The sequence below is a fragment of the Numida meleagris genome, chromosome 2 (assembly GCF_002078875.1).
Source record: "Numida meleagris isolate 19003 breed g44 Domestic line chromosome 2, NumMel1.0, whole genome shotgun sequence".
NCBI classification, from domain to species: domain Eukaryota; kingdom Metazoa; phylum Chordata; class Aves; order Galliformes; family Numididae; genus Numida; species Numida meleagris.
The window spans coordinates 41,923,164-41,947,610 of NC_034410.1; the positions used below are offsets into that span (position 1 = coordinate 41,923,164).

The following is a 24,447-nucleotide window of genomic DNA, read 5'->3' on the forward strand; positions in this document are numbered from 1 at the left end:
TTAAATCCTACTAAAAAGCAGGACTGTTCAATCAGGCATTTACTAGCTCAGCCAATGTTCCTAGGTCACTCTAGAAGAATATCATACTTGCAACCTGAGTCCTTGTTGATGACCCTGTGATCTGTTCTCAAGTGGTGATTTCTCTATTATATGCAAATAATAAATACTGTGAATAAATTTTTCAGCACTTAAAATTTACTTCTAGCGCAAGATCTAACATTCTTCCAATTGTATGAAATGCAAAGAGCTTTTGAAACTAGTACTTATAAAAGCACAGAAGAGAATTTAAGATGCATGCTATTCAAGAAACAATGCTGAAAAATCAGAGATTTATAGCAGTTTACAGTTGTCCTTAACTTTCTGAATTCTGCCCCAAAATAACAATTATTTTAATACATTGTTGTCAGCTTCTGAACAGATGCTAGCTGTCAGCTCTTAGTATCACCAATTAATTTCAGAGTGCTTCATTGCTCTCTTCACTCATTTTAAAAATTACTAAGTGTGAATGAATACAGCAAGAATCACCAGTCACATGCAGAAAAAAATTACCAAACCAAAAGTGATATTTTCCAAAAGTGAACAAAACAGAAATTTCCAGCATAAGAACACTAGACCCTCTGTTAAGAAGTCTTGTGAGTTCATTTCCACCATTTCTTAGTGTGAGCTAGTCCAAAATCAAAAGATGATAACATATAGTTACCATATATGAAATATACTAAGATTACCCATAAAAGATACCAATGAAACATGTTATCTCTCCTGCAGTTACTTTTCTTTTGATGGTCTACATCCCCACTTCATCTAAGAAAGCCTCAATTTTTTTTTTCTATGAAATCTTTAAATGTAAACATACAATTCTAATTTCAAACTCAAACATGCATAAGAAAAGGTGCATCTCCAAAACCTTTTAATAGGTATAGTTCTGCTAACTTAAAATATTTTCAAAAACATCATGGTCTTTCATAGTGGGACCTTAATCCAGACACACATTTAAAACAGAATTAACAGCTAGATTCTACTCTGAAAGAATCAAGTTGCATATGTGATATTTGGGAGATAGTTATCAAGAACTTACATTAAAGTACAGCATTTCTCATCCTACTTACATTGTTGAGATTTCTTGAGAAGACATTTACTACCTGTTGTCTTGGCTTGAATCAAGGACTAAAACAGTATCTGAGCAAGTATGCATTAGACCTATCTTCATTAGGCTTGAGGGTATATCAAGTATGTACTCTTTTGTAATACACTGAATTTAGTCACTTACTTTACTTAGCTCAATCGAAGCATGATTGCTTGGGTTCCATAAAGAAACCACAGGCAACAATCATGCATATGCAAAACTAACATGAATGTTAAATGCAATGAAAATAATCATTGTGCAGAGTCAGAAACAGAGTTTAATTAGACACAGTTGTTCTAGCCTCACCTGCTGGAAAGCAGCTGTTCACCTCAACCACACAGTTTTTACAGAGCTTCAATTTCCAGGTTTGATAGAAGCAAAATGCCAGTAACTAATAACCCAACCTTCATTTGAAAACTACCAAAATAAAGCACTGTAATTAAGCCACACTTCAGTTTGCTGCTAACTCTTTGAACTTAGCTGATTTAAAGAAATATCATTTAGATACTGCAGAGGAAAAGGACTCCAACTATTCAGTCAAATGATTTCAGACAACTAGCGAGTATACTTCTGGATTCAAATGATGCTGCTAGCCTATACAGCTCAAATAAAGCCACTAATCACACAAGAAGTCACCATTTGCACATTTCAAAAATAATCACCTTTGGCTTTTTCTTTGTAGTGACAACATTTCTGATTTTTCATTAGTTCCAGAAAACATTCACGAGAAAGGTGATGAAGTGGCAGAAAAATCTATTCCAACTCATGCTCCATCCAGCACTCAGGCTACCAGTGCAAGGCCCAGTCCCACCTCCTCTCACCTCACATTTTGGCCATCTTTGTACTACAGAGGGAAACAGGTTGGGGCATGCAACTGGCCCAGATGAAAGCCTGGCCAGTAAAGAACAGATACACCACACACCACTTCCCCTTCATGCACCTTATGGTGGCAGCAAGCTGGAGGAATGGTGTAGATGCAAACACCACTCCTTTGGGCAGCAATCTTTGCTATGCCAGCCCAAACACATCAAAAAAGCACAGTCCTTAACAGAATCATTTCTGGATTGTGCTGTGTGCTTTAAAGCATATTAGTGCTAAAAACGACTACCAGGCCACAGGAATTGTGAAATTTACTCCTATCCCAAATAAGGTTCTCAACAGTACCCATTTTTGATACATACCTCTGAAACTGAGGACAACCCTACTTAAAAAACAACTATGAAATTTAAGGACTGAACTTTTAAATTGCTGAAGATAAGTATTAAGGAAAAAATTCAGCACTAAGAAGACTGACAGCTCCCAGCCACACTGTCTACTGTCAGTAGACAGAAACTACTCACACTGTGCTGAACAAATTAAGAGACTTCATATAAAAACAAGCTCTCTCTGTCCCTAGCTGAGCCTTCTTGTTCCTATGAGTGTTCTTCTTCATAGATATACATGAATCAAAACATTTAAAAAGATGAACATATTCCCAAGGGAAGTTTAAAAGCAGATATCCCCAAGAAAAAAGCCAACCAAACAAAAAACCTACCCTATATTTTGGTAATCAAATCTAATCAAGATACCAACCAAGTCTTTTCTGAAACGTAGTACTAGCAGTTTTTTTAACATATGATAGAGAACTAAAAAATAAAAATCCTTACTCATGTTTAAGGATCACATTTCTGATTTTCATCTTGGCAGAAGGATGTATACAAAGGGATATTGTGCTCACCTGGATCATTAATAGTTGGTAAACACTTAAACATCATTTATATATCCCACTATATTCCCTCCTTACTGGGGTGACACTTTTTTTTTCCTTTAAATACAATTAATAATGCTAAGAAAAGCAGCATTGCTATGATTATCTATATGACTTCCAGCATTGCACACTTCATTGTTTTCTCAAATTAAAAAAAAATCCCGACAATCTCAAAAATATGAAGGATGTGTTAATGTAAAGAGTATTTCTAAAAACTGTAGTTGCAGTGGTAGCAGTTATTGGCTTTTAAATCCACAACTGTTTGAATCAGGGAAAAGGAAGTTGCCTCCTGCTGTGACTCAGCATAATATTCTTATATAACTTTTCAAAATGCCAATATGGCTTCAGACCTCCAAGTGCCTATATGATCTCTGAAGATGGAACTTTAGAGAGAAAAGGCCAATTACAGCCTATGGACCAAACCTTCACAGATTCTCTCTTCCTACAGAAGGGAGAAGGTCTCTCCTCTTAAGTGTGGTCCCAACACAAGTATAACAACAAGTATATCCTCATTTCTACCCCAAAGTGCAGCCCAAATGCTATAGACCAATGTTGTAATCATTCCCAAGATAAATTGTTTACTCTTTGTCAAAGCATTTCTTGGATATTTTTGTGGCATTGTGAAAGCTGTATTCCTTATGTGTACAGTAACTAAGAATGATGGATACAGTATTCTGAAAAATAAAAACAAAACCCATCCAAGTATGGGACTAACAAGCACTGGATGATGTTATACAGAACAAAGTAAAAGACTCAAAGAAAAACCGAAATGTACTCAAATAATTATTTCCCAAGAATCGAGGTAATTTAATGCAGAGTTCCAGAAAAGTGGCTATTAATTAAAATCAGAATAGGAGTATGGCACAGAAGGAGGCTTAAAAAAATATCAGACGTAGAAAGACTGGAACTGGAATTAGGGAATCATACCAACAGAAAAACCACGATGAAGAAAATCCTGATACCTCCTTCCAGTTTAAGAATGTTTTCTTTTCCTCTTATATTGGGCACCTGTACATCAGGATGACACGCTGCCCGAATGAGTGGTACAAACAAATAGTTAATTTTCAAAATTGGATCACACAAATAGATGAAAAATACTGTCTAAAATGATGAAATGGATTCACCGAACACAGGCAGGAACACTGTCTGTTCTCAGGTGGCTCACAAGTTCAAATGTGCACAGAGAGATATAAATCAGTACTCTGAGGCTGCTTACCAGCATCTCTTCAGGTGCAAAGAAGCTTTCCTAAGCACTTGGAAATACTCTACAAAAACAAAGCTCTTCTGCATTAACCAAGTGTGACATGCACTCTGCATGCATGGAATGCTCGTATTCCCGATTATGCAAGTTCTTTGCTTTACAAACAAGCTGTAGTCTCTCATAGGCTGCTCACTGAACGCAGTTTAGGAGCTGAATTAATAATGCACCAGGTGCAATACATAAGTAAATCTGACACAGAAAAATGCTAATTCCAGCGAACTCCTTGATTTCCTGTTCTAAATAAGGTGCCCTTATAGGTGTATTCAGTTGGAGCTATGTGAGAGATGACTATTCTGCCGTGTTGAAACGGTCCATTTCCCCCTATATATGCAAAGCTCTGTGAGTAGTATTAGACATTTCTAATACGACATTTATGTGAGACAGTTACAATGGACACCATTTCAAACAAAGGCAGTTTGGTGTTATCTCCATTGCACAAAAAAATTAAACATCAAATGGAAAACATTATCTTGGTGGCACAATGCAAGAAAAACACTTCACTAACGCACGGAGATAGCTCTCATTTCTCTTGGGCAATGGCAATCGTGCATGTAGCAGACGAGCCATGACTAGTCCCTGTGGCAAGATGCCAAATACTCTTTTGACAACCCGTACCACTTCAATCCTAATTTGGCATTCACTGTGGTCTGAGAGGAAATCATTCCTCCCCCGTTAAAGTAAAAAGATCGTTAGCGGTTGCTGGCAGAGGAGATGAGCTGGAATATGAGAGAAAACAATCCAGCAATTTGACAGTTCTGTTGTCCAGCTAAATGTACTCACCATCTCTTTGCTTTTCTTTCTGTCAACATGATTAATCTCTTTGCATCTCTTTACCAAATCAAAATTAGGCAGCTTTGCTGAGAGCTGAGGCCTCTCGGCATTTACTTCCTCCCACTTGCACATACCACACAGGCTGCACTGCTGACCTCCTGGCCCGTAATGAGCTTGAGCAGCTCTTCCTTGGGCTGTGTCAAGCCCTTCAGCACTCATCATGTTTGTGACAGACAGCACGTGCAGAACCACAGCCCTAATGGTTGAGGCTTTTTTTGTTTACAAACCATGTAGAAATTCAAAAGCCTCAGAGAAGAAAGATAATCCAATATTTCTGACCCAATGGCAGAGTAGATTTCCATTGCAACTGTGCTTCAACTTTTGCTGAGCTGTAAATTCAACCCAAAAGCAGCAGAACAGAGAATTCAACCAGGCCATTTGAAAGATAAAGCATACACATGACAACACTGGGAACGTACGTTTTTGCAGTAACATCCACCATCTGGCCTGGGCGGAAGTGAGCAGCATACAGAGGAGTACCTTCAAAAGAAGAGGAGAGATCCTTTTGAGCCAAGTGCCAAAACACTCAAATCAGTACCAGTCATTGCCATCCACGTTTGACTAAAGGCACAGGAAAGGAAACAGAGTTCTGCTTTTTATCCATGTGTTATTTATTCTTCTTTATAAACCTCAGTGACTGAAATAGATGCTTTCTAATTGCTACTTAAGCCCATTTCTCAGTTGCTAGCCCCATTTCAGATGAGGAGGAAGGAAGGGTTGGGGCTGCACTTAGAAATGTTGCATTCCTGACACTGAAAAAAGCCCCAAACTCTGAATTAGTTAAGACACTTACAATAAGCAAACTTGGCAATAACACAAAACATGCTCCCCTTGTAACAATTAGCAGCTCACAAAGTGGGGGAGTTAAAAAAAAAAAGAAAGAAAAAAGAGCTTTGCAGTTCCTCTTTTTTGTCTGGACTCAGTGTTTCTAAACCAAGGACTGTAACAGAAGAAGATCCACTTGGGAATTACCTATACACAACCTTTTCGTAGGAATAGTGCTCCTGTAGGTCAATGACATCACTCAATCGAGTGCAATTACCCACCTGATCGAAGTTATAACTTTAATTAAAGATTTGCCTTCAGCATTTTTTTGTCCAAATGCAATATTCTTTTATAAGCAACATTTAAAAGACAAACAGAATTGATAACACCGTTTACTATAAATGAACTTTAATCCGAAGACCCACAGAGCCACAGTTTTAGCAGAGCTTCCACTCTGTTTTAAGCCAGTTGAAGAAATGAGATTTTAATCACATCATGGCTACATCTATCGTCACGCGATTTTCAAATCTGTATGAATGATGCAAACCTCCCTCCTACATCTCAAGAACAAAAGTCCTCACATTAAAACATGTTATTTTATGATCCGTACAGACCTGGGCTAACACGTATGATGTCGTTACATGACCCATACAAACCTGGGCTAGCATATCTGTCAGCAGCAAGCAACTGATGTAAGATGAGGTACATGAAGGATGTTACGGACTAAATATACACTCTCCTATTGACTTCAGTAAAGATCAACGTACTGAAAACCTGAAATTCTGCTATATATGAAGCACTTGCTTCCATTAATTACTCCAAACTTCCTCTTCACGCCAGACTTGATCTTTATCAGTTACCACACTGTCTTAAATACCTCTTGCTAACAAATTCCCTAGAAGCAAATAAATATACAAAACAAGTTTGTTCGTGCTCAATGACAGAGAAAATAAGAGTTCTGCAATACTTGGCAAAATTCCACAGAAAACAAAAATGTAACATACTTTTTAACTTGGTTTAGATCTACAAGAAATGGCAGATGCTAAATGACTGCATATATCGGATATATATAGCGGATAAAAAGATTACCTGGTTTAATTATGGCATCATCTGTCACATTAAATGTTGTAACTTTCTGCTTCCGTGGTACTCCAGCTTCTCTAAAAATTTCCATTTCAGCCTCTGATTTCTGTAACAAACAGCAGCCATTAAAAAAAAAAGTGATCTTAAAATACTCAGAGCATAGAAAGCGATTAGAGATGGTCAACACCACTCAGACAGACATTCACACTGCATTTTTATCTTGAGTAATAACCCTCTATAAAATACATATAAAATTCCCATGTCTGCATTTTGTTTTTTGAGTAGTTAGCCCAGAGCTGCATCACATGAACAAGAGGTAAATGAAGATTTCTAAGATCACGGGGAGGAAACCAATCATTTAGAACACACGTAAAATATATCAGTGCTTTTTCACAACTTTGACTCTTTTCAAAATGTTCTATGATAACTTAAAAAATAATTTAAATTGTAAATAATAATTTAAATTTGTCCCATCCCTGGGGGCACTCATGGCCAGGCTGGATGGGGCCCTGGGCAGCCTGACCCTGTGGGTGGCAGCCCTGCCCACAGCAGGGAGTTGGCACTGGGTGGGCTTTAAGGTCTGGCACTGCAAGAACTTCCAGAAACGCTTAACTGAGGCTGCAGGAAAAAGCGATGCAGCTGACTTGGCTTCAAATGAATTCCAGAAAGCAACTGAAGCATCTGACAGTGCTGCTACACTTGGGCAATCACAGCACTGAGGTTCTTCTCAAGAGCTCGGTGCAATTATCTCTCAAGCAACAAAACATTGCTTTTTCAGACCAAACTTTAAAACTTATTTGATTTACTTCTAAAATCTGCATGCTGTGCTACCTTTTGGTTTTAAAAAGTTGTGAGGTGTTACGAGAAGAGAATGAAAAACGAAGGCGCAGGAGGATGGAGCAGCTCTGACTCAGCCATAAACCCCAATCTCTATCTTCAAATAATACTATCTTTTTTAAAAAGGCCATCAATTAAATCCAAAAAATCTCCCAAAAGACCATGAAAATTCAAGGCATTAATGGACAGCGACTGTACTGTACTGCAGTACCTTACTGGAGGACAAAAGTAGGAAGCAAGGACAAAAGCTCCTCTACTAGGAGTAGCTCCTCGACTAGGTCTCCACTGAGGTGCGCAACTGCCTCCCCAGAGAGCATCACGAGGAGCAATGCGCTCAGCACAGGGCCTGCAAGGAGCTACTGCAGTTGAAAAAAAGCACCTGGAAGTCAAAGGGGGAAAACGGCTTCCCCATCACAACAGCCCCATTCCAGCCTTTCCGCTTTCTATTCTACCTTAGCAAGGTGTCTGAGCAGCCACACCACCGTGGCCTTTACAAAGCCCCCCTAAAGGCAACACCGGCAAGAAGAGAAGAGGGAGTGAATTCTCAAATGCTCTTATTTGGAAAAGACCAACAATGCCTTCTGATGTTTGAGGAAAATAATGAATCTGCTCTCACTTCAGGGAAGTGTATAAAAATATTTGGAAGAACTGTTACAACACTGACAGACTGGAGAGGTGGGCAGGGAGGAGCCTGATGAGGTTGAATAAGAGCAAGTGTAGAGTCTTGCACCTGGAGAGGAATAACTGCATGCATCAGTACAGGTTAGGGCTTGACCTGCTGGACAGGAGCTCTGCAGAGAAGGATGTGGGTGTTCTGGTGGATAGCGGGTTGGCCATGAGCCAGCAGAGTGCTCTTGTGGCCAAGAAGGCCAATGGTATCCTGAGGTGCGTTAAAAAGAGCATGGCCAGCAGGTTGAGAGAGGTGATCCTCCCACTCTATTCTGCCCTGATGAGGCCACATTTAGACTGCTTTGTCCAGTTCTGGGCTCCCCAGTTCAAAAAAGACAGGGGTCTCTTAGAAGGAGTCCAGCAGAGGGCCACAAAGATGATTTGGGGCCAGGAGCATCTCCCTTATGAGAAAAGGCTGAGTAACCTGGGGCTGTTCAGCCTGGGGAAAAGAAGACTTGAGGAGGGATCTGATAATGTTTATGAACATCTAAAGGGAGGTGGGAGGCAAATGGAAGAGGCCAGCCTCTTCTCAGTGGTGTGCAGCAATAGGACAAGGAGCAGTGGCCTAAAACTTGAACACGGGAAGTTATGTACTAACGTGTGGAAGAACTTCTTTACGATAAGGGTGACAGAGCACTGGAACAGGCTGCCCAGAGGTTGTGCAGTCTCCTTCTGTGGAGATATTCAAGACCCATCTGGACACCTACCTGTGCAACCTATTGTAGGGAACGTGCTTTAGAAGGGGGGTTAGATTCGATGACCTCTTGAGGTCTCTTCCAACCTCAGTGATTCTGTGACAGAATTGTACCACTGAGAATAATTTTGTAATAAGGAAATTACTAAAACCCTCAGTAATGGGCTGACATCAGCCAGAATTTCTTTTTAGCTTGAAAATACAAACCCTTCTTATTTTTTAAGGAATTTGACACTCAAAAGAAATACATGAAAGTCTCTCTGTCAGTAAAATTACTGAGGGAATCACTGGGCTGAATTCATTAAAAAAAAGTCAGCAGCTGTGAGGAACCCAAGGAAGACAGGTGTTCTTGTGAGGGATTTACAGAAAATAGAGTGCTTATGCTCACACAACACAGAATCATTCCACTTTCTTTTAGTTCCTACGTTTGAACATTTCAGAGAGAAAAGAAATGCACTGAAAGATAAACATAGGAGAGCAACGATTCAAATCTGAGTTAAACCAGACAAATAGATCGCTTGTAGCTACCTGAGCAGTAAAATTGGTCAGAAACTGCAGGCCAAATTCTCTTAGAATCTCTGCAGTTCATACAAGGATGATGACGACGATGGTAACTACACAGAGCTCAGATCTAGGCCAAGTCCTCACCACAGATTTGTCCAAGGATACTTGGTCAGTATCTTTATTAAAATAAGCTTAATCAAATCAATAGGAAAAATTCATCTCCAAGAGAATCATTTCCATAAGGCACATCACTGGGAAAGCCCTTGAATTGGCTTTTTATGTAGCCCTGCTAGATATGTTTCTCTCTGTTCCTTTGTCCCTTGTGTATTATGACTTTGACAACACTGAATCACGGCCAGCATCACCTTCACAAAGAGATCAATTGCATGAAGCCTAATGTGCAGAATACAAACTGAAAGCTGTTTGACTCTCACAATCATCACATGTCTTAAACCAAGGTTATAGGAAAGAAAAAGCACTGCTGCAATTTCTCCAGGAAAAATGTCACACTTGGAAGGTGGAAATGGACCAAAGTAACACACAAAAAGTAGAAGTAATGATGATAAAATACAGCATAAACCCACTGAATATAAGGAAGAGAAAAGCCAAGAGATTTACCAAATGAAAAAAAAAAAAGCTAAAATGTCAAAGAGAGACAATCTGCTTAGTAATCACAAGCTCTATTTTCCTTCCTGCCTAAATCAAATAAATGAGTCTCAGGACACCACGAGATGTGAAAAGTAATACTTGATAGAAATGATGGATCACAGAAACGGCAACCCTTTGAGGGAAAGCTTTGTTCCTGCCTTGATCTATAATTTAATTTTCCTCGTCAGGAGTGATGACAGCTCAGAGAGGCGGCCAGAAGCACTGAAGGTGGCTGGGAACTCCGCATCAGGTGCGTGGTGCTTCCAAACAAGTGTGTGGTTTTGGTATCACTGCAGATGAGCTACGTTTATGAAGGCATCTTCCTGAAAATTCATCTCACACTTCTACATCAGTAAAAGTGGATGCCAATTAGCAATCTCATCAGATCTGTGGAGGCATTACAACTAAACACCTCTTAACCAAGAACTGAGACTAGCAGTAGGGAAATAAGCAAGCATGAGTGTGGCAAAAGATCAGTTCCCAAACATGTCACGTCGGACAATTAATCTTACCACAAACAGACAATTCTGTTGCTGTTATTGTTGTACTGTCAACACAAGAGAAACAACTCCAACAAAAACACGCAAAACAAAGTTCACTTACAGAAAAAGGAGATCCGTTTTTCCCTCCAACAAGCAGCTTTGCTGTTTTTCCACCTGAATCTTCCTTTGAAATGTACTTCAAAACATGGCAATCTTGCACCTTAACAAAAGGGAAACAGGGATTATTTAAGCATAAGCAGATGTGCGTGCTTTGATACCCAAGCTTACTTAATCTCTTAAGATTATCAATGCAAGACAAAGTACATCCCTTCTTCATTCATATTTGTGTAACAGGAGATACAGTGCACAGCTAGGGCCACATGTTACACTTTTACCATAGATACTCTTTTCCCAATTAATTAAAGACTTATCTTAGAGAAGATATTTGTAAAACAATACCTACATTTTCATGATTGCTCTAGTGAAAATTAACTCCTATTGCCATCTTTTGTAAGCAAAATGTGCAAAATCTAAAGGGGGGCTATGAGAAAGAATGGAACAGGCTCTTTAGCAGAGTCTGTTGTGATAGGACAAGGGGAAACGGTTTCAAACTAAAAGAAGGGAGATTTAGACTGGATACAAGGAATAAGTTTTGTTGCAATAAGGGTGGTGAGGCACTGGCACAGGTCGCCCAGAGAGGTGGTGCGTGCCCTGTCCCTGGAGATACTCAAGGTCAGGCTGGACAGGGTTCCGAGCAACCTGATGTAGTTGTAGGTGTCCCTGGTCACTGCAGAGGAGTTGGACTGGATGGTCATTAAGGGTCCCTTCCAATTCAAAACGATTCTATGGAAATCTCTACTGCACGCAGCTGCAAAGCATGCAATAAGAGATTGTGTTTCAGCCTCCTGCTCATTCACCCTGTAACCCTGGTGTCCTTCACAGCCCTCATTTATCACTGGGCAACAACAGGCATGCAAAACAGTTTCATCTCAGCAATGTCTCCCAGAGAATACCAAGAAGCAGCCTCACGGCTACAAAGACTCAGCAGCCAAAGCAAAACTAATCTCAAAGTGCAGAAAGGTGGCAAAAATAAGCAAAGCAGGAAGGGAAATCCAATTTTACACTGCTCTCCCATCTCCCCTCTGCTCGGCCCAATTTTGCAGCACCTGAACACTTGAGGCAGAAGGCAGACCTCTTCTACTCATAGAAAATCTAGTATGCAGAGAATTGGCACAGTGTGCTACGCAGGGCCACAATAATTTTTTTAAGGAATTTCTTTCTCTGCGAAGTGATACGCTTCACTTTTGAGAGTTCTGGTTAATCTGAATACAGTAAAGGAGATGAAATTCAGCAAGACTTGTTTCACCTTAAGTAGTGTGACAGCGTGCTTCTTTCCTGACTTGGTCCACATTGGCATCATTCCCAGTTTTACTGCAACAACACCAACTCTGACAGAATCTGTAGATCAGAAGAGAGCACAGATCCAACTCCACACTTAACATTTGAAAGAAGCCATCTCACAACCTACAGAACTGCTGGTGAGGTCTCAGCAGCATAGACCTGTACTAAGGAGCTGGGGATGGAGAGCAAACACTGCTGACTACCTGCACGCAGCCTGGGAATAACCTACTCACTGCTTTTAATCATAGAATCATAGAATCATAGAATTGCTCAGGTTGGATTTAATCCTCTAAGCAATAAAGTTTTACCTGTTCCAATTCTGTCTGACAGAGCATGCAAACCAGTTCAACATTAAGATCAAAACAACTGATGCTTCAGACTCTTTCTTCTGTGAAATTACAACACCTGTGCAGAATCCTACCACCAAACCAGCTATTAAAAAGTCTTCTGTAGTAGTTCATCCCACTCCACTCTGCATGTTTTTGACACTGTAACTATACAGCAAAGGCACCCTATCAAGTCTGTGCCTTCCCACAGTCCTCAGCTTGAAAAACAGAACACTTCAAATGAAGAATAAATGCTTGAAAAATCCAGTATATTTCCCTGTAAGTAAATGTAATGCATCAGTTCTCCAAAAAAGCATTCAGAACACCACACGGTGTTAACATCCTTGTGGAAGCTTTCAGTTCAAATCAGCACCTGGTCAGTTCCAGTGCCACTCAACGTTCAGATAATAAACTAAGAATTCATCTAAAAAGAACCCCCAGAATGTAAACTACGCAAAGTCCAAAGTGTTCTTGCAAATACTGCTGGACTGAGAAAAACTGTAATATAATACATCTCACTTCTCGGCACTGATTCCAAAGTCTCATTTGCTAGAGCACAACATGAAGTTCTTGACTCTTCAGAAGGACCACATCATTTGACACTGCCCAACACAGTCTGCAAATCCATGAGAACATCCTCGTGGACAACAAGAGAATTCGGAACAAAGCGCGCTTTTCTACCTTGCAGAAGGTAAGGACATTAAGGTAACAGACAAAAAGCTTATGGAACTTTGGTATTGTTGAATGCAACAATGATAATATCACTTTCATTTCGGTATTTCAGAAGGTTTTCTCACCTGGCTTCCACTCATTCAGCGGCCACGGCTCGTCCTTCAGTGGGCACAGCTTGCTGGCCGTCTGCGCTCTGTACTCCTCTGCTGCCGCCTTCCTGAGGAACTGCACATTCTCTTCAGACAGATGCTCATGCCACCATGTTGAATTGTGCACAGGCCTGGATGCAAAGCCCAGCTGCCACCTTTCCAGGGGTGGGAAACAGTTTAAGTGTCTGATCAGTTCAAATAATGACCCGTGACATGTATATTTGTGATGTGCTACATACAAGATTATACCACTGCGTAATACAGCATGCAGTAACAAAGACATTATGCCAGTAAGCTATTCAACCACAACCACTCAAACTGTTGACCTTAGAATCACAGAATCATTAAGGTTGGAAGAGCCCTCTAAGATGACCTAGTCCAACCACCAGCGCACCCCCACCATGCCCACTGACCACGTCCCTCAGTGCCACATCCACACGGTTCTTGAACACCTCCACGGCCGGAGCGGCCGCGCTGGGGATGAGGCGTGGAACGCAGGCCCGCGCCTCCCGCCCTCCCCCGCGGCCCCGTCCCCTGTTCCTCGCTACCTGTGGCCGGATGCCGCCGTCACCGCCCGCAGCGGCCTCGCCGGCGCCGCCGCCGCCCGCAGCCGGGCCCCGAGCCGGGCCAGCAGCCCCCAGCCCGCCATGCCGCCACTGCCGGCGGAAGCGCTGCGCCGCCCGGTCCGTCGCGGAACCGTTCCGTGCGGCGCGGGAAGAACGTTCCGCTGGGAGAAGCGCGGAGTTCCGTGCGGCGCCGCAGGGATCTGGCGGGGCCGCTGTGTGGATGCGAGCAAGGGGAAAGCGCAGTGAAGCAGTGCGGGCCGCCGAAGTCTCTCTCTGCTCATGTTTTTTTGTTTTCCTCCGTTTTCTTTGCCACTCTGTGGGGTGGGTGTGTGTGTCTGTGCATTCCAGCTAACCTGGCCCAGGCGAGGCTGCTGTTTGTACTCAAATCTGTGAGAGGCTGCAGCAGTCAAACTTCAAACTGCCAGCACAGGAATCAGCGGGACAAGAACTGCCTTCAGAGCGCGGCAGTGAAACATGTTTGCACAGCAGTGGGAATGGCTATCAAGTTTTTGGAGAAGGAAGGGTAAGAAACGGAGCCCTTTGCAAAGTAACCCTCCCTGCTGCCTGCTGCCTTGAGTAGTCCTCAGAACTGCATGATCAAGGTTTAACATGACTGAGTGCTGGGTCCTGCACTTTGGTCACAGTAACCCCAGGCAGCACTATAAGCTTGGGGCAGAGTGGCTGGAAAGCTGCACTGAGGAAAAAGATCTGGGGAGGTTAGTGGACAGCCAGCAGCACATGGTCCAGCAGTGTGCCCAGGTGGACAAGAAAGCCAATGGCATCTTGGCTTGTGTCAGAAATGCAGCCTGCAGGAGCAGGGAGGTGATCATTCTGCTGTACTTGGCACTGGTGAGGCCGCACCTCAAGTACTGTGTTCAGTTTTGGGCCTCTCACTACAAGAAGGACATTGAGGCCCCGGAGAGATCCAGAGAAGGGCAATGAAGCTGTGTGGGATCTGGAGCACAAGTCTTATGGGGAGCGGCTGAAGGAACTGGGATTTTTCAGCCTGGAGAAGAGGAGGCTGAGGGGAAACCTTACTCCCAACTTCCTGAAAGGAGGCTGTGGCAAGGTGAGGGTCGGCCTCTTCTCCCTCATAAGTTGCAATAGGACTATAGGGAATGGCCTCAAGTTGCACCAGGGGAGGTTCAGGCTGGATATTAGGAAACATTTCTTCTTGGAAAGAGCGGTGAGGCACTGGCACAGGCTGCCCAGGGAGGTGGTGCAGTCACCATCCCTGGAGGTGTTCAGGAACTGTGTGGATGTGGCACTGAGGGACGTGGTCAGTGGGCTTGGAGGGGGTGGGTTGGCGGTTGAATTAGGTGATCATAGAGGTCTTTTCCAACCTTAATGATTCTGTGATTCTATGAATTGAAACACTACTTTTGAACCTGGCAATATTCACAAGGGAGAAGGCAGCTTGCTTTCATGTGCGTTCTGAGGATCTTGCAGGGGTGACTGCAAGTCCCACCATCCCAGGTGAGAAAGTTCACTCTGAACAACCACTCTGGCTCCTCCTGGTGTAAACCATGTCCTGCTTGTGTGGCTGGGGAGCTATGCTGTAGGAGGGAGCTCTATTTTGTCTTGTCAGCAAACATCTCACTGCAGTATAGTAGTGAGGCTCAGTGAGCTGGATGCCCTTCCATCCCAGTACCCCATTTACATATACCCAGGGGATGCAAGTGAGTGATGCTGACCCGCAGAACTATCAGGAACATCTTCTTGGAGTCAGGGCCCTCCACCTGTGCACTTGTTGCCATGTCACCTCTGTGACCTGAAGCAAGCCTTGGCTGGGACCAGTGATCCCCACTGCACTCAGAAGGTCTTAAAGTGATGAAACTCTGAACCTCCCAGCTGTCATCAGCTGTGTACCTTTGATATTTGCAGGCTAAAATAAAGATGTTTTAAAGAAGCACAATTATTATCATTTCATTTTTTAAGTGCCTGTAGACTCCTTCATCAAATGCTGTACAACACAATATTGCTTATCATAGTAAGGATTTTACAGATAGGTTTTACCTTACAGTAGTAAGCAATTAGCAATGCATCAGGAATTTTTCATTTTATTAGTAGACCTAGTTTACCCTGCATACCTAAAAATATAATCTCCGTATCTAGCTCAAGAATTAGAGAAATTAATATATTTTGGGCTAATAGGGATGATGAATACCTTGAATATTCTGGGACTTCTGGGTATTGGATTGGACTTGAGAAACAATAAGAATGGATGCAGAATTACAGTAGGCAGTGAAGACCATCAATTACTTCAAAGGGACAAGATATAATTTACAATAAAGTAGTTTTCAGAATTTAAAATGATCCATAAATCCAGAAGAAGCTTAAATTTGCATCTGGTATCTACAAGAGAAATGACAGCAGCTTAGCCTAAAGGCAGAATGGCCTTGCTAAACCCTAAATATCATTTCATTGATATGTTCTTATATTTAATGATATTACTCTGCACAAAGCCAATACCATCCTATTGCACTGCATCACTTTGGACACTGAAAATTCTTTCATTTCTTCATTTCTTTTTCAGGAAATCCCTGGAGGTTCTTAAGGCCAGGTTGGATGGGCAACCTGATCCAGTGGATGGCGGCCCTGCCAATGGCAGGGGGATGGGTCTGGGTGGACTTTAAGGTCCCTTCCAACCCAAATCATTCTCTGATTCTATGAATATTATGTGTGCTTGTTTGACTTGCTGGAATTCATATAGATTGAGGGAGATTTCCAACTGAGCTTTCAATATCGTGGAGGTGTCCTTTCAAATACCTTGGGGGCTAGTGGACAGCTGCGGATCTCTGTCCCCACTGGTGATGTTTTGGTTTTAAGCAGACAGCACTTATGTGAAGTAAACAGAAAGATCTGTGGCAAGTATAATTGTCATCAGACACTTATGTAGACCATCTACATACATGAAAATGACCGGTGAGTTACATAGCTCAGCATACAATAACCACTGAAACAACGTGTGATCGCTGCATTTTATGTGATGCTGCATTATAGAAGCTCATTGCAACACCTCTGCTAAGGAGAAGCTCTAAGTCCTTGATTCCATGCAACTGTGAACTCTCCACAAGTCATTTAGTGAAGGATCATATGTACCAGAACAGCTTATCTGATTTCTGTATTTTCTTGCTGAAAGCTTTTGTTTTCCTTTCCTTCAGTCTGGCAAACAATAAAGAAAAGGCCTAGCCCCTCCTCAGCTCCCCTTTGTATCTCTGAATCCATGGCCAGGTAAAGTAATATTCTTTATGTTACAAGAGCACCATTGTGCTTCTGAGGATCTCAAAACACGCTTCAAATACAACCCCCCTCCCAGTACTATTATGAGATGTTCATGAATACATAACAGTGATCTTCATTTTACAGATAAAGAATCTGAGATGCAGGAAAGTTAAACAACGTGCCCAAGATTACAAAATAATATTCCAGAGAAGCAAAGAACATTGATCCATTGATTTTTCAGTCATGTGCTTTAACAGTAGAGAAATACTCCTTCTGAGAATTGGGAAGAAAAGGAGAAAGGGGGGAAATGGGAATAAGAAGATACATGTGTCTTAGATAAGATAACTTGGAAGGGTGGATCTGATTTGAGATCTATCAGTTGGGTCATATTCACACAATTTATACATATGACCAAGTAAAACTGGCTACTGTTCAGTATCTGATCACCTGAATAAATCTTTACTAGGAAGTGTGAAAGATTGCACTGTGGGACTTAGACCAGAGCAGAGCAGAACTGAATGTGCTGGGAAGACAGCCCCATGTGTCTTGGCCATCCCATGGCCTTCATTTTATGGTACAAAATCATCAGCCAAAGCCGATCTCATGGAAGTTACTTCTAAATGAGAACAAGGGAATTCGAGTTCTACACTATCTGCAAACTCATTGAAAAATACCAACTTCTAAAACCAAAGAAGCCTGCTTACAGGTGGGATTTTCCAGAATATTCAACACTGGCCCCAAATGGATTCTTCTGCAACTGGCAGCAAGAACATATTCACTTCAACAGGAGTACTGCTCATCCAAAGCTATGCCCTTCGGGCAATCCCACACAAAATTATTTTTGGTCAAACGTTATCCTTAACTTTTTCAAACACTAAGAATGATACTGATCTAATTTCTTCATTGGTACATACACTTGAATATTTCAATAGAAAAATCAATCCACTGCTAATGTGTTCCTGTTTGTTCTCTTAAAAAAGGTGGTTGGAATATTTTTTTTTGATACAAAGTCAGTTCTCCTATCGTACACAAAAGCTGTGTGTGAGAAGTTTCAATTTCTAGTTGCCTCAAGAACCGGACAAGCAAGATTTCCTTTAGAAAATGTGTCACACGAAGTTGGATACTGGGTGTGAGAATAAAAACAAAACAAAACAAAACAAAAATGAAACAAGACAACAATTCCCAAACATAATAGATTCTAAATCTGGGTAGCCAAAACCAACTGGCACTGGAAAGCCAGCCAGATCGTTTGGATTACATGGGCATATTTTAAGTCATGCAGTCCTGATGCATCATGCCCTCCAAGCCAGATCTGTTCACAGCTATGGTCTGAACGCTCTGTATGGATGTGTCAGGCTTTTGAAAAATTGCTGCTCAGGCCACAGACTGAGTGGGAGCGTTTGGGTACCCATGTTACGAACTGGTAATGTTAGAAATGCCCATGCTCAGGACTAGATATCTCTTGAAATAATGGATTACCCCTTTCTTGGAATGTAGAAGTTGAAAGCAGGCAGTGAGAGAAATAAAGACAACAACTGCAAAACTGTGTTGTTTTTATTTTAAACATGCAAAATACAGTTCATGCATCTGCCATTTTGAAAAATCTCTCAGTTCATAGCAGATTAAACCAAACACATTTTGGCTATCGACTCTCAGTAAATATTTCAAAATGCTTTATAGTGTAAAGATAAGAAATTTAGCAAAATTTCAACAAACCTGTATAAAAAACAGATACAGATAACTTTTTATTTCAAGGTGACATGCTGTAATGTAAAGAGTTCGCTTTTTTTTTTTTCTGGATGTTTTTTCCTCATAAAAAGTTTTCAACAATACAACCGCTTAACAGATTTAAGCCTTTGGGCTACACATGCAAAAAACAAAAACAAAAAAAAAGGTTATTTTAGTTAAAAATCACCAAAACGTGCTATTCTTTTTGTTTGTTTCATTTTTAAGTACAGTAGTTGTAGACAGTAGCATTTCTCTCTCTTTTTTTTTAATTTTGTAAAAGAGTGCAGGCAGGTTCATGGAGCTAGTGTCCTGGAAGACTCGTACTCTGACACACATTTTGGTTTTATCCCTTTGCCATTGTAATAGTCCACGACTTGGTTTGGAACTTCAGCCAAAACGCTTTTTGCTAGAGCAGCTGGGGAGGCCTGCAGGAAATGGTAGAAAACACAAAGGTTAACCTGTCTCTGTGCTAGAAGTGCCATGGGTTTTAGAGGCATTGAAGCCACAGTATGGTACAGAGTGGCACTATGAAACTCATTTTGTAGGCCAATCTGGGCATATACACAAGGCTTCTAGAAGTGTGCTAAAGCCAAAAGTGCTCTGTGTGTTTTCAGATCCATTTGGACTCTCCTAAGTCCAGGGCTGGGGCAACTGTTGTCCCGAACTTCACTGCACTCAGACAGCACCATGTCATGATGAAAAGCTCTGCAAACTCTGCATTCACCAGTACTCACTGAGGGACCCCGCAGAACTTCACGCTGAACATGAGTGGACACCCCTGTAATGGGAGGCCTTCATCACCACTCTGATCTTAAGGTGTTATAATGGCTGGGGAAGTTTTTAATTCAAATAAAAATGTTTTTTTTTTTTTAATTGGAATTAAATCATTGTCATTGGTTTTGAAGACCACTGTCATTGGTCTTGAAACCCTGTATCCATCACTGATAGAACTGGGGTCCTGTAGCCCAATGCAAACCAAAAACACCCTTCTGCCCCGTGTTTTGGATTTGCTAAGTATTTGCATAAAAGCTGACTCCAGATCCTGTGAGTCAGCCTACCTGACTCTGTTACCTCTGAGCCCACCTCAAAAAATGCAGACGCTTAAACTTCAGTCTGAGAGGTTTAAACTGCTGTACTTATCTCCAAGTACAACACACTGCAGCTCAGCTGATCCAGGGGAACTCCTCAGCATGTGGCTGGACCGCATTTTTTCTGCACACCAAGCACTATTTCTCAAATGAATGAACACGTCCCTCCTCCCTGTCTGTACACTTTCAGCTGGCTTTTCACAAAGCAGTTGTATTGACTGACTTATCGCCTTGGCTCTCTTTCGTGAGGTTGGATCCTTATTCTTTCACTCTTACATTTAGGCTTACATAGGATATAACAGTAAATTATTCCCAGGCATGCTAACCCAAAGCCCACGGGTACTATAAATTCTACTGTCAAGTATTATAGTACTACAAATACAAAGACAATGCTAGCAAAAGTAGAAATAAAACTATTTTTGTCCTTTGCGTTCTGGTACTTTGAGTCACTCATGTGATTAACAATGAATAAAATGAAACAGTATTTCCACAATGAGACATTTATACCAAAGTAGCTGAGTGGGCAAAAGTCTGGAACAATTCTGCAGAAACAAACTGGCAAAGCAGAACCCATGCCTTGTGCGACAGCACAGCAGCTGTTCCCAGGTGTTAGAATGCAAAAGGACCTGTTTATTTTAATCTTTCACAGTGAAATGCATGGTTTTTCACAGTTGCCCTGTTCTTGTCTAAATCTGTTCTCACTGAAATCAGCAGAAAATAATCTTTGGAGTCAGGCGAATAGCTCATTTCTATGTTACTACTGAGAATTGTTGCTTTTTAAATCTCTCTCCCAGTGTGGTAACGCTGTATGTATCTTAACTTGCCTTAGTACCATTTACTAGAAATACAACCCTACATAAAGGGTAAATGGGGAGTAGAGGAAGCTACACTAGAGGGGCCAGCACTACAAGCACAAGGCCCAGCAATCAGGAAACTCCCCCTGCTCTGTTCCTAAAGATCCTGGGCAGGGACACTTGCCACCAGCTTCTCTGGATCACATGCATAGTCCACATGCCCGAACTTTGCATCAATGCTCATCTCTGCATCATCCACCTGATGCTCCTTTTCCCTCTAGTGCCTGTACCTCTCACCCAGTGTGCACAAGAAGTGACGATTCTTTCACTGAGGTTTAAGCTATTATGCCTGCTATGCCCACAGGCTAATGGGCTACCTGTGCCTCACATACGTTGTCCTGTATTGCTGCCTCAGCATGGTGGTGATGCCTATTGGTCCTGGAACTCTTTTTACTAGGGAGCATCCTCAAGCAGGGTGAAGGGTGATTTCCTGTCAGTTCAGGCCACCTGTACATTAAGTACTGTTGTGTGGTGAAGCACTCTCTCTTCTAGATGGTGCAGTGCAGCACTTTTGTAGAAGAAGAAACAGACCCAACAGCTTCCAAGCTGAAAACCAGCCCAGTTCAACAGTGCTGTTTAAGTTACCTTCACTGGGCTCTTAACACAGATGGTACATGAATGTTCTGCTGTAACATTTTCACCACTGTTTAAATGCTATGCTTGAAGAGCAACCTAGCAAGAAACACCTCAAGATGAATAGTTCTCAACTGATGGCTAATACACAACAATTGGATCAGCCAGCAGGAAAAAAATAATCCCCTCTGATGATAATTGGTATATATTACAAATGACTGCTGATTCCATTCTACAGCTTTACCATGCTTAATATTTAATTACAATGCATAGTACACAACATTGCTCTTTGCAGTTCTGAAGAACTATGCTTTCCCCACTCATTTGTGATAGGTGTTATTAAATTACAGTCGTTAGGCTTTGTAATTAAACACAACACAGAGTGCGATACCATCTACTTGCTGCATCTGAATTGTGCACAGTTTTTAAATGCAGAAAAATCAGCTCATAAAGTATCGTGAATGGATTGAGTTGGAGCTGCAACTACAGATTTGCCAGGAATCAATACAATTGTGATTAATGCTTTACTGAAGTACTCTTGATACAGGACATCATGTAGGAGAAGATTAAACCCTAATAATAAAACTTTCTATCTCCAGTCCCGAGCCAGTACAACACCGAATGGAGGTATGAAGTTTGAGATATGTGAATAACTGTAACTAACCGAGTTAAATGTATGTATGAGTGCTGTGAAAGATCAGAACCTTCCCTAAAGTCAAACTTATCAAATAAGAGGGATTCTATCTGTAGGTTATTTTTAGAACTTCCTTCTCCTTCATTTCGATTTTCTCACAGAGGCAGCTTTTGGGTACGTTATTTTTCATCTCTTTCAATAGATAGGAGGTTCTGAGTTGGAGGCTGACCTGAGAATTGAAGTAATGAAAAAAATATTGTTTGGTTTGACTCAAAATGAGTTTTGGTTTGCTATTCCATCACAACAAAAAATGATTGCTCACAAGTAACATCCCACAACATCCCTCCTTCCGTCAGTAGTACAGGCAATATGGATTTAGGCATAAATAAATATTTTACTTAGTGGAAAAATCTATAAACCTTATAAAACTTGATATGAAGTCTTTCTAATGAAATCTTTCATCTTTTTCATTTCCCTACTTAAGAGTTGACCATACAAAGTAGCAAAACTAAACACAAGGTAAAAAGTAGACAAAAATTGACAAAAGAGATGTGATTTTTAATTAAATACATCTTTTACCTAAAGCTGTAAAATGTAATGTGCTGATTTATGGTAATTCTTGAATGTGATCAGAAGTGATCTGACAAAAATCTCCCCAATTTTGTGTTAAATCTGCATTTTTCTGTGGGAAAAAAGAATTCAAAACATCGCAGTCATTTCTATTATCAAAAATTATTCCACTAGTTGATACAACAGGCATGGCCTTTAGTTTGTGCTGAGGATAAGTAAGAAAGATAACTGTGAATGTCAGTTTGTCCAGGGAGATATTATCTGGGATACTTTCACAACAAAGAGATTCAAGCAGAAGTGGCTGTTGTTATGGGCACTCATCCATTACACCGACATTTGTTGAAATGCTGAAAGATTATGATAAACAGATTAAATATCAAGTTGTATAAGATATATTGGCATTTGTGATATAGAAAACACATTATCTATCTCTAAATCTGTATTATCTCCATTACTGAGAGAAAGGAGGAGAAAAATATCTCTATTGAACAAGAGCAATGATTTTTTAAGATTGCTATCCTTTCCCAATACTGCTCAAAATAAGATACACTTGTCATTTGACCAATGCTTGCAATTAAAATCACACGTAGAATCACTGAAAAGTTAACACAAGGCACAAAATATTCAGTGCCCAATCAGAACTGCAACTGTCAGTGTTAATTTATCCAATCAAGGATGATATCAACTTTGTTATAAAGTCACAAAGTGAAACTAAATTTAACAAATGCAGCTCACTTTGCCAGTTCCTTGCAGAAACATGTTTCTGCTAATTGAAAGCAGGTCTAGCACCAGTCCATAAATAACTTGCCTCCTGACACTTTCACAATAGACTGGTGCAGCACCACACACTTGCGATTATCTGATGAAGGAGAATTGTGAGCTGTGAGCAGGTCACGCTCGTACTTTGTGCTAGCAGATACTTAATAGGTGGCTGAGCAGCACTGTCAACACAAAATGTATGTATCTACAGTTCAGAGGCAAACCTACAGCTGTTTAGTGTGGTCTAATAGCACGAGTTGAGGTTTCCATCATACGAGGATACATTCTTTACATAACGGTGAAGGGAAAAAGGGAACAAGTCTCACTTATTCCTCAGCAGATTTTGTGACAGTAAGAAGGGTGTGTCTAGAGCTATGTCAAATATGGAAAAAAATTATTTTGAAGGGAGAAAAAGGAACAACTCTTAGAAGAGAACAATGAAATAAAGGTATTTGGGGATTGGCAAAAATAAAAAAACGTCCTGTGGTATCAAAAAGACCAGAAAAACTAAAGAAATGTAAGCAGTGTAAACCCATATGCAGACCAAAACCGACCCAGAACTGAAAACATTTGCATGACAAACCCAGAACTAAGAGAATGAGAGCTGCTTGGGAAGGCCTCTTTCATGATGAAAGTGAAACAGGTACACTGTAGGCTAAGGGAATTTTCTAATCCAATACCGAGGATATCCTTTCTAGACACTAGGGCAAGAAAAAAACAGTAACGGAAAATGCTTAAATATCACAGAAGGAATGAGGAGAGGAAGGGGAGAGAAACATGGAAAAACAGAGGGGTAAGGAATGGAACCAGCATCACTGATGAACTGTCTCCATTCCATGCCATACAGAGGAAAAGGACCCTGAAAAAACTGTCTTTTGGGGGAAAAGCTTCTGTGGGCGAACACTGCCTCCACCCAGGTGCTGAAAATGCCCCCGGGACAGATGCTGCAATGTCGTCAGGTGATTGAGGAGGAAAGTACATGGCCAAAGGAGTACTTCAAATTTGGCAAGTCAGTGCTTGGTCTGTCACTTCTCCTCCAGTGTGTCTCCTACACCACACTGGGCTACGTGGGAACAGCCGGCTGAAGGCACAGGGTACTCTTAGTAACAGCACTTTCTTGCCTGCATTCTTGTACAGAACTTGGGGAAAGGTCTGCAGGCAACCAGGATGCTCTGGGTGGATAGTTTTGTCTTTGAGAATATAGGGATCTGAATATCAATAAGTAAGCAGCCTCCTGGTGGAAACCACTGAGCGCAAA

The 24,447-nt window shown here is 41.2% G+C and overlaps 2 protein-coding genes across 9 annotated transcripts in view; both read right to left on the reverse strand.

Annotated features, from left to right (window-relative positions):
* The window catches only part of MRPL3 (mitochondrial ribosomal protein L3), a 28,937-nt gene extending 15,048 nt beyond the window's left edge, over positions 1 to 13,889 (reverse strand). The window contains exons 1-6 of the mRNA XM_021388908.1: positions 13,741 to 13,889; positions 13,169 to 13,347; positions 12,011 to 12,102; positions 10,766 to 10,864; positions 6,817 to 6,916; positions 5,382 to 5,442 (exon numbers count right to left, since the gene is read on the reverse strand). Coding sequence (XP_021244583.1) covers positions 5,382 to 5,442; positions 6,817 to 6,916; positions 10,766 to 10,864; positions 12,011 to 12,102; positions 13,169 to 13,347; positions 13,741 to 13,841 — 632 coding nt within the window. The 5' untranslated portion in view covers positions 13,842 to 13,889. The remainder of the gene's footprint in view (positions 1 to 5,381; positions 5,443 to 6,816; positions 6,917 to 10,765; positions 10,865 to 12,010; positions 12,103 to 13,168; positions 13,348 to 13,740) is intronic.
* Positions 18,520 to 24,447, reverse strand: part of CPNE4 (copine 4) — a 268,973-nt gene continuing 263,045 nt past the window's right edge. For all 8 annotated transcript variants that reach the window (XM_021388897.1, XM_021388896.1, XM_021388898.1 and 5 more), the window contains one exon: positions 18,520 to 19,136. In XM_021388897.1, coding sequence (XP_021244572.1) covers positions 19,005 to 19,136 — 132 coding nt within the window. In that variant the 3' untranslated portion in view covers positions 18,520 to 19,004. The remainder of the gene's footprint in view (positions 19,137 to 24,447) is intronic.